General features: G+C 31.7%; 2 protein-coding genes across 2 annotated transcripts in view; both read left to right on the forward strand.

Moving 5' to 3' along the window:
- The first annotated feature begins 204 nt into the window (after positions 1 to 204).
- On the forward strand, positions 205 to 3215 carry LOC108727304 (uncharacterized). The gene is made up of 4 exons (XM_018455375.1): positions 205 to 453; positions 847 to 1120; positions 1655 to 1918; positions 2616 to 3215. The coding sequence occupies exons 1-4, from the start codon at positions 205 to 207 to the stop codon at positions 2702 to 2704; spliced, it is 876 nt and encodes a 291-aa protein (XP_018310877.1). The 3' UTR covers positions 2705 to 3215.
- Positions 3216 to 7145: 3930 nt separating this feature from the next.
- Osi24 (Protein) overlaps positions 7146 to 10830 on the forward strand; it is a 5416-nt gene continuing 1731 nt past the window's right edge. The window contains 4 exon segments of the mRNA XM_018456586.1: positions 7146 to 7328; positions 8617 to 9339; positions 10110 to 10229; positions 10772 to 10828. Coding sequence (XP_018312088.1) covers positions 8700 to 9339; positions 10110 to 10229; positions 10772 to 10828 — 817 coding nt within the window. The 5' untranslated portion in view covers positions 7146 to 7328; positions 8617 to 8699.

Here is a 10830-nt window from a genome sequence, read left to right on the forward strand (position 1 = left end):
TTACGGCATTCACTTTCGATGCGATGTATCTCGATGATTCGTATAATTGATGCAACCATCATGAGTAACAATAACAATGACTATACAGAAATTCGAAGCGAGACAGGTGATCGTCACTATTCTCTGCAATGAAATATAAATCGGTTGATAAAAACTAACAAAATCCAAATCAATAGTGTAAAGTTAAAGTCATTGACCTAAATTATGAAGTGCGGATATTTCGGAGTTATTGAGTGGTCTCGCAAAATCGGATATCCAAGAGTGGTTGAAGTATCGTGCTGGATGTTTATGTTGTTGATTATTTGTTCACGACGAACTCATTCGTTGGCTTTTGATAATACAACGGATCTTTTTGTTCAAAAATGTGAAATGGAATGCAATTTAAAGAGAGATTATACAACTTGTGGCAAATATAAAGTCGCGAAATGGTTAAACACAATAGTGAGAGAAAAGGTACGTGTTTACTGTTTGTGATTACATAAAATTTGATTGTATTAAAAAAATTAGAAATGAATAATCCACATTGCATAATGGTAACTGTAATAAGATACGATTAAATGTATATATTAATTATTTTTTAATTTTTATATAATAAATTATTCAAATATTCAAATTTTAATATTTATTATTTTTATAATTTCTTTGATTGTGAGAATTATAACAAAATCTAAAGAATTAATTATAGAGACATAAATAATCGTAAAATTGATAATATATTATTTTACGATAACAATTAAAAAATGTATATCTATAATGTATATAAATGTATATAAATTTATAATTTTAAGGAAAGAATTATACATATCAATATAAATTAGCTAATTAAAGCAAATTATTATAATTTAGGAATTTAGTTATGGACCATTTCGAATAATAAGGATACCATCGATTTACAAGCAATCCTTTTTGCCTTATTTGCCACGTTCTCAAGCATTTAAAAGTGGTATAACAGAAGCTCTGAATTTTGTTAGAGATAGTGTAGAGGATTTATTGACAAAACGTGCCATTGTATATACAATAAACAACTCAGCAGTTGCCAGAGATGCCAAGGACTTCTCGAATTTGATGTTTATGGATGAGGATGAACTTGAACGGCTAAAGGATAGCAAAGAACCGGAAGGTAAAATCTTATTAGATCTGCTGAATAATAAAATATTTAACAATTTTTTCTCTTATATTGTTTTTTACAATTTCTTTTTCTTGTTATTTGGTCGAATATTTTATCTAATATTTTATCTAATATTTATGTTAAATATAATAAACTGATGATAAATATTGTAGAGTGCTTCATTTTTTCTTGAAGTTCTGGAAAAATCTTAAAAATTCTTATAATGATATATTGATCTCTTGGCAATAACAAAGAAAAGGTGTACTTACTGTTCTATATAACGGAACGTTTTGATGTGTCCGAGCGTAATTATAGTTTCTATTGCACTTTATTTCGGATAACGTTATACGTAACAAGTAATCACTACAAAAACTATGCAATCTACTATAATGTGCCATATATTTGAAAAAATCTATGAACGGCGAAATGGCAGAGTTTACTACCTTATATTTCTTGTAACGGCAACGATGTCAACAGTTGCATAGTCTGTAATAATATTTGACGATTTTCGAAAAAAAGAAAATTTATGAATTATTCGTTTTACAGGTGATTGGCGAATTTTTAAGAAGAAGAAAAATATAATCTTCCCCATTCTTATATTATTAAATTTAATAAAACTGAAACTATTGCTGTTACCAATTTTCCTAGGAGTTCATTTTATTAAAAAACTTCTCGTACTTGGATCATTAATTTTACCATCAGTATTCGCGCATTTAAAGATTTGCAAAGTGCAACACCCTCATGCGCAGCATGCACATCCTTTTCATCTGTGGTCCACTGCAGCGGACGCAACAGCAGATTATCCAACAGGTAAGAGTATTTTAAAAATATTTTTTGTCTTTGACTAAAATACTATGCTTTCTAAGCAAGTCATATACCAAATTATATATATAGACATATATTTATTATATTTGGTAAAGTTTTAAATAAAACAAACGATGCGAAGAATAATAAATATTTTAAAATTGTGACTTTTTTATTCGTTATATTCATGCTTAAAAATAGTATCAGAAATTCGTTTTATATAATAAAAATTTTTCGTATATTTTATGTTGTTGAGTTATGTATGCTAATGTATGAAAAAATTTTCTTATCAAATAAAAATAACTGGCACACCCTAGTGATAGTTTGCACGATTATATGTTATGTAGGCTAAGTTAAGATAGCGTCGCTCAGCTGTAACAGCTGATACATCTTTATAGACTAATACATGTGATGTATTTATGTTGGGATAAACATATTCGATGTTGGCCAACAGCGACAAGTATTACCTTTGAAACAGCTGTCAGTGTATGTTATGTGATAGTGTTTTATATATTTGACATATTTATATTTAATAATTCCTTTAAATCTTTAATGTCGTGTCGCGTATCAGAAATCTTTGACATCAATAATACTAAATCTTTTCTCACACAAAATTTGCACATCTGAATAAAGATCTTTATGTATTTACTTGTTAAAAACATCATAAACTTGTAATATATGCATTTTAACATTTCCTTTGCAGGATACGGACAGGATGACAGTAATTGGCATAGAAACGATTATCAGTTGGGATATCCGAGTTATCAAATACTTCGCAATCCTTACGGGTGAAGATATATCAGAGTAATTCGCGATCATCAACGAGAATATCGTATTTGTTATCTTCTGATAATCTTTCGAAGGCAAGGTACAAATGCGAGTCAATTACACCGAAGCACGCGAAATAACACTTCAACAAGTAGTACAATTACGATTAATCTAATTGTGATCCGTGTATGATCTTAGTAATTTCCTGTAAAATTACTCGTGGCAATCACGGTGAATGGATATGCACTGAATGAACGTCGCCAAACGTTACGCTTATCTTGGCTACGCTTGTTCGTCGCTTATTCTAGTAAAGAATACTCGTGAAATAACTTTCAAATAGTTTACCGTTATTTGAGGAACGTATTGATATATTTTAACCTTTGCAGCTCGCGAGTTTTGGGAAAGGATAAGGTGTTAAGGATACATCCGGCTGTTTCTTAACTCGTATTAACGGGGACGCGAAAGAGCGTAAAATACCTGTTCATTTTTTAGAATGTTGAATTTCTATAACTTTCTACCTTTTATCTCTTGTCTTATATTATTTATTGTTAATCTTACATCAAGATGATATCGGATATATTCGTTGCTGATTAGCTTTGATTTATTATAACTTGATGTTATTAATGAAAGATATTGCAACTGCAAAACTAATTTTCTAGAAGATTATTTATACAACTGTAACTGCCAAAAAATGCAGTTGCACTACTTTTTATTGGCACTATCAAATTATAAATATTTATGGTAAAGTAATTAAATTACAGTATAGTCAGCATGTCAAGTGTGGAGCTCATTCAGGTAATCCAAGTTCAATTATCTTCGTTTGTGTTTTCTGATTACGACAACAATATACGATTACAATATAGCGCAAAGTATTTACTAATTTTTGACACCAAAAGTATTCGGCGTGCTTGTTTCTCATAGACCGTCTTTTCTTAAATTTCAAAGTGAAAATTGCAAAAGAGTACCATTCCATGGCAGAAGGACCATTCGTGGTCAAGGTCACTCGACCGAGTACGATGGCCCCTCTACTGACCTACTGACAGATTTGGATAAGCGCCCAGTTTGTAGCTCAAACGCGTTCTTAAGCCAATTCATGTGTCGCTGTTATGCGTCCGTGTGTCTACCTTGACCGTTGTGTGTCCGTGTATATATATATATGTATATATATATATATATATGTACACACACACACAAACATGTGACCCATGCACGAGTCGATCGAAGACCGTTATTGACTCGCGGACAGTACACGACGAGAGCCCAGTCATCGTACTTGTCGTCGACACATATTTTAAGCTCCAGATGATGGTTACAATTGGTGAATTTTGCTCTCACCCTTTTCCTTCTTCAATACGCTTTTCTTGATTCACCCATCACGGTGTTCATCGATAGGATTAATCTTAGTTTCCCGACGATGAAGTTTTCATCGAACTTTCCAATGCGAGTCTTTGAAGCCTAGTCTGAAATAAACCGATTTTTTTTTCATAAAGAATGAATTTTTCATACTATTATAATTTTTAATATTTTTTATTGCAAGAATAATTAAATTGTATGTCGTAAGAGACGTGTTATGGAATAATAAAAAGACATACGCTTGACTTTGATGGCAAGCGATAAAGTGACAACAATGCTTGGGCTCCACGACACAATAGGAAACGCGAATCGGAAGCGACACATTGCGCATCGCTATAGGATAGGCGATCGATACGCAACGTGCACTCGTCCGCGGCAACTCGACCGTTACGGTCTTACGTTATATACGAACGAAAAAGTCGCATTAATGTAACGGACCATCGTTCATGTCACGGCGTTCGACTTGCATATCTACGTCGAACGTATTTCCTGCATATTGTATGATTCATATGTATTTGATTCATGCGCACGTATGGCGTAGACGATTCTGAGTGGTGTGCGTTAAATGCCGGAGGTACTTCTAGGGATACCACAGATGAAGTTCACGGAAAGCAAAGCCTCGTGAACAATTCTAGCTTAAATAGAACATCCTTCCTTTTTCTTGAATGAAACATTGTTTTTGCGAAAGTCAATCAAATTTATATTATGATGAACGACTGACCTTTAGAAAAAGATTATTTCGACAGAATTTCAATTTTATAAATATTACATAAGAAATACTGTATGTCAGGTTTTAGTACCGCTTGTGACTATGATATGTACTGTGTTTGAATAAATTTCAATAAAATAAAGAGTAAAAAATTTTTGTAAATATTGATAATCATTTGTTTTACATTTTAATTTTCAGTTTTTTGAAATTTTTCGACGTTTAGTAAAACCGATGAGTTGCATGTTTAATATTATGTTAATTTCTCATTTGTATGTGTGCATATATGTATGTGTATGTGCGTATGCGCATGACTATAGTTATAAGAAAAATAAAATTGTAGAATAATTAAATAGTTTTCCTCTTTTCTTTCCTTAATTGAAATGCACATTATGATATTCTTGAGAATCTTTTTACTTGTTTTGTTAACAGACCAATGATAAAAGATTGTGACCTCACATCACATTTATTACATACTTTACATATTAATATAAAAATATTTATAAGAATGTGATTTTTCTTTATTATTTCCATGTGTTTAAAGATAAATTATTTTATTTATAAACTCTTGATTAATTTCAATGTATAATGAGTCGGATATGCTCCTTTTTGTTTGTGTCGGATATGAATACCAATACTTGGAAAGAATCTTTCTCTCTTTCTCTCTCTCTCTCTTCTCTCTACGAAAAATATAATAAAAATAAAAATATGGACAATGTACAATACCTACGTTTTTAAGAAACAAGTGAATGATTCTATGGGTGTCACCGACTTGAACGTGAAACTGAAGCTAAAAGAAGTGACACACTGGCCTGTGTGACCCTCTTTTTATAAAGAATACATTTTTGCATAAGGAAATTTGATAAAAAATTTTAGTCTAAATTGTATTATAATTACTACAAAATGCCGATAAAAAGTTATAAATTATTATGAAAATATATTACGAGTTTGTAAAGACAAAAGAAACCGTGCTCATTTTTAAATAAATCACTTTCTTGTAATTTAAAATATTCATATAAAAGCTGCATTTGAATTTTATAGAACTATCACTAGCACAGTACTAATTTTTATGAAAAAAATTAAAATGTTATGTTTTGTTATCCCTTTTCTACGGACACTTTGTAATTTACGATGCAAAGTTTGTCGGCTATAAAGTTCTAAAAAATTTGTTTTTATTTAACAATATTGACAGCATTCTACAACATGTTTGTAAAGATTCTATTGACGTCATGTTATAACGGGTTCCTTCTATCAATGTCCATTAGTGAATAGTACTTTGAAATATGGTATATGTATATCGTAATGTCAAATGGTAATCATTTTATAATAATTGAATCGTTTGTCATATCTACCAAAACGAATAAAAGGTTGATTGACATGTTGATGTAGACGAAATCCAAAATTAGGTAAACCAGTTTTTTACAGACATTATTTAGGATAGATCGGTAGATTTCTGAGAAAACACAAGAGAAATCGTTTGTAAAGGTATGTAACCGCGATTGAACTCGTGACTAATTTGATTGGACTTGAATGAGTGATCTTTGCTGACGTCATAACCGAAGATAGTTTCCATATGAAAAGTAGATCATACAAAAGAGATTTAAAAAAAATCGTTGCTTTTTACTCTTGACAATTAAACGGATATGGAACAATAGTCTTAATTAATCAAGTTGTCTTTTTATTGCTATAAAAAATTATATATTTCCTACAAGAAATTGTTGTAGAAGTGTTTCAGATGCATCACATCCTCGTTCTAAAAGATTTCATTTAGGATGTGAACAGATTCATTAATAATTAGTTAAGAAGAAGTTTCGAATTTTTATTGTATTGTACTTTACTCCATTTTTCTTATTTCTCTTAAATAATATAAAAGCTAATGTAGAGTAGAGATAATCTCAAAGAAAAATATATAGACTAAACCAACTGGGAGTTCTTAGATCAGCTTAGATTTATTTCGATCATCCCCTCATATATAATTTAGCCCTCCTGTTCGCTTGCTTTTTCTTTCCCCCTCCTCGATTAAATTAAGATCTATTTATCAGCGAATTGCCTCGGAGAATCATCTCCTGTGCCATTGGGCGGCATCTCGTCAGACTCATTGAACTTACCGATCTGGACATTCGCCGAAATACCGCCAAGTGAAATCGTGTGGAATATGTGTTTTTAATATACAGTTATAGATCTGCGACGAATTCAATTGATTGAATGAGAAAATTTCCCCCTCGACTAATAGTTATATTTGCAATTCTTCCTTGGAAGAAGGGTAGCTCCAAATCGAATGGCGGGAACAAACGGACGAATGAACGAACGTGGTGAATAAGGAAGGCGGAAAGGAATGGCTAGAGGGACGGACAGACTGATGGCCGGGTAACCCAGATCGGGTCAGTCGAGCCGATCCTACGGAGACCGGCTGCCAGTACAGTATCGGACGTCGTACACGATTCCAACTTTTCTGGCCGCTTGATTATTGAGGCGCGCATAGTCGACGGGTCGTTTTTCAATATTAAAAGAAGTCCGGTTACTGAAATTGACACCGATCACTTAGTCTAGGTGCGGGCAAGTTGTTGATGTCAGAGATATATTGTGAAAGTGAGTATATATCATTTACAACAAGAAATACTGACTAACAACTTTCTATAAATAGTTGTGTATTTGATTGGTGAATGAAATTATTTTTAAACATGCACATGTAGAAAAATGTATAGACAGAGTATTGTTAATGAGATTATATTAAAGTCATTTGGTGAAAGAACACTCGTATAACCGTACACTTATATACCGGTTATGAATTCTAACTGCACACGTGCGCATAGTTGGATCTTTAAAGACTAAATTATGACTTAGATTAATGTATACATATGTATATACTCTTTGAGATTTTTTATTTTTACATTTTATCGTATTATGTGTATATATGTAAATACACACATAGTTTCTTAATAAAGCAAAATGTTATGAGATAAAGATTTGTTTTATCGAGAAATTTTTCTGTTTATTTAATTTTATATGTATGAACAATTTAATTTAAAAATATTTAAAAAATATATATTATTTGTTATTCTGAAAATTTGTTTAATCTGAAAATATGTATCAAGAAAAATTGAGATAATACAATATTATAACTAATATTAACATAACGGTGCAATATTTAAGATTAATAAGAAATGAATTTTTCAATAATTAGTTGTTGGTTGACTTTAAAAAATATAATTAAAATAAAAGTTTTTGAAAATAACGAATTGTTTATGCAGATATCGACAAATTGTAGTCGAGTAACAGAATTGGTTTAATTAATCAATCACAAATGTTTAATAGAATGTTTAATCTTTGCGTACAGTTCACCCACATGAATAAAAGAATCAGTTGATTGTTTGTCATGACAGAACGTGCAAGACTGACCTAACATAATCAAATTTTATCACATCTACAGAGTACTATGTTATTATTAACTTACTTAATAATTTTTTTGAATAACAATATTTTTTGAATAGTACTATTATGTGTTTTTTTTTAGTAATTGTGAAATCAATAAAGTTTTACATAACGTAAAGTTTAACATAACGTAAAAATATAAATCGATAGAATTAGATATTAATAGATAGATATTAATTGTTTTCAAATCAATAATTTCATGTTCTCAATTCATTCAGTAGGTTTTCTAAAAGAAAAGCAATACAAAATTATTTTATATATTTATGTCTATACAAGTTTATTTTTCAGACTTTCAAGTCTTGTACTTATCTGTTTTTTCTTTGTCGGTTTTTCAATTATATATTCAGTTTATTTTTGCGTATGTACTGTAACAATTGTTATTTTATATATTCGAGCTTATAACTTCTTATTCTTGTTGTGTTTTCACTTATTTATCTTATTTTAGAAAACGGAGCCGCAGGTCGAGATGCAGTTCTCCTCGTGTAATAATTGTAGCTAGCCAATAGACAAGCGCCTGGTGCCTTTTTCATGGATTGGACAATGGCAAAAGGGAGAACAGCCATAATATTCTCGATTGTGTTCCTGGCTATTGCGTGCCACATTCATTCTGTTGTGGGAGTCAAGGTCTACGCGGAGGTTGCGTCCTTGAATGAGACCACGCGCAACGATGATGATATTGTCGAGGAAAACGAGGTGCCGCTTTCTCAAGAATCTAAAAACAAAATTGACAAACTCTTGCGTGATCATCCGCACAGTATGCATGGAAAACCAACGAAATTCGATATCGAAGAAGACAAAACGAATTATCAGATTGAGCCGACGAGAATAGCTAATGCTACAGCTAATCCAATTGAAATGAATTCAGGGACCAGTCAATCTCGGTCAAATTCAACAGAATGCAAAGGGAAGCTCACGGTTTCTTGTATACGAAAGGATTTTTCGAACTTTTTAGATCAACTCTCGAGGGTTGATACGTACAATGTAACAGAATCTATGCAGATTGTAAAAAACCCTGAAGTCAACGTTACGTGCAATGATCGAAAGAAAAATGATGATACGGATTTGAATCTTTTGGATAAGGTTCATCGTTATGCCAGGACACACGTGATGAAGATACAGCTGAATAAGGATCTCAGTCTCGCCAGGAAAGCCAGGACGTTCTTCGGTTGTGAGTTTCTAGACCGCTTGCTACAGATTTTGTCGCGTGTGTACTAGTGCCGTTACTTTTGTCGACGCGAAAGGTGGATTTTCTGAAACTACGATCGTTTATATTGAGCGACATAGTATTCTATTCTTATTATCTGTATTATGCCTACTGTAAAACAATTGCATAATCTCTAATTGATAGTGAAAGTAATTGAGCAGTTTACTAGAAAGGAAATTATTTCTTAGAAAATAACGCAACCTTTTCTATTTCCACCTTTCAACTTGATTTTCCAAGATATTTTTATAATGCTTTTATAGAAATGCAGCTTTTTCAAACATTTTTCCTAAAAAATGATTCGCTTTTTAAAAATGAATTATTTAATTTTTGTAACTACCTGATAAGCGACGAATCTAGTACGCTCGTAAGCACGATCTGGCATAAATAAAATTAGGGTGTGAGAGAAAGCTTTAACTTCGTGAATTGGCTTTTTGGAGTTAAATCAAGTAACGAGGTTGGGTCCATGCTAATTGGCAAAAATGCGAACTAAACCAGCGATAAAACGGGTATGAGGAAAAACGAGGCGTATAACATTGTGCGAGCAGTCAAATTAATTATAATTACGGTGAATATTTTTTATTCACACGTGGAGTGTTTCAGCAAAATGCGTGGCACGTGGAGTTGGAGAGGTGGAATATGAAAAAAGATGCTGCTTGCAGCATGGCTTTCAGGGCTAACCGCAGGGCTTTAACGAGCTGGTACTTTTGCTTTCAGCCGTGTTTCAGGGAAAGAAGCATTTGGTCTGAAGAAACTGTTGCTACCCTTGTTCTTCGGCGTACAAATAATTAAGAGCGTGTTGCTTGCTCTCTTCCTACCCAGTATCATCGGCAGTATTGGTAATATCGTTGGAAAAGGTACGTATTTTGCATTTAGTAAATCTTATTACAAACATATTGTAAATATTTCAAAACAATTTGTAATGATTGGTATAATTATGATTATATTTTATTTTTTTTATCAAAGAATATGCTATACATACGTGTAGTATACGGTAAGTGTCTAATCGATGTTAATCAATGTTTGCGTATGACATTATTTAATAATGAGAAATTAATAAGTTTTAGTAATTCAAGTAGCTTTAGAGATTATAACTTTATAATATAAATTTTTATTTTTCAATCGAGTTTTAATAAATTTTTTGTAAGCTTAGAATTGAAAGTTTAAAAAATTGAAGAAGTGTTAATATTAGGAATTAAAAAATAGCATATATATGTAAAATAGCATGTATATGTAAAATGTAGAAATCAAGTCTTATTGAGAAAACAGTTTCTCCATAGAATTTCTCTACAGAAAATAGTCTTTTGTATTCTTGCAAGAATTCACATAGTAGCATTAATATTAATCGAGAAAGCATCCTGAACTAAAAGTGTAAATACATGTTACGCATAAATTCCAGGTGTTTCCTCTTTCGCGCAATCTTCGCATGCCGCGCCCGTGGCGGCATCGGAAAAGTAT

The sequence above is a fragment of the Mycetomoellerius zeteki genome, unplaced genomic scaffold (assembly GCF_001594055.1).
Source record: "Mycetomoellerius zeteki isolate Tzet28-1 unplaced genomic scaffold, Tzet1.0 scaffold113, whole genome shotgun sequence".
NCBI classification, from domain to species: Eukaryota; Metazoa; Arthropoda; class Insecta; order Hymenoptera; family Formicidae; genus Mycetomoellerius; species Mycetomoellerius zeteki.

Excerpts from the sequence above, each read along its gene's own strand:
- LOC108727304 (XM_018455375.1), top strand. The coding sequence starts at position 205 with ATGAAGTGCGGATATTTCGGAGTTATTGAGTGGTCTCGCAAAATCGGA. Across the intron at positions 1,121-1,654 it reads GGATAGCAAAGAACCGGAAG|GTGATTGGCGAATTTTTAAG; the intron begins GTAAAATCTTAT and ends TTCGTTTTACAG. Across the intron at positions 1,919-2,615 it reads AACAGCAGATTATCCAACAG|GATACGGACAGGATGACAGT; the intron begins GTAAGAGTATTT and ends TTTCCTTTGCAG.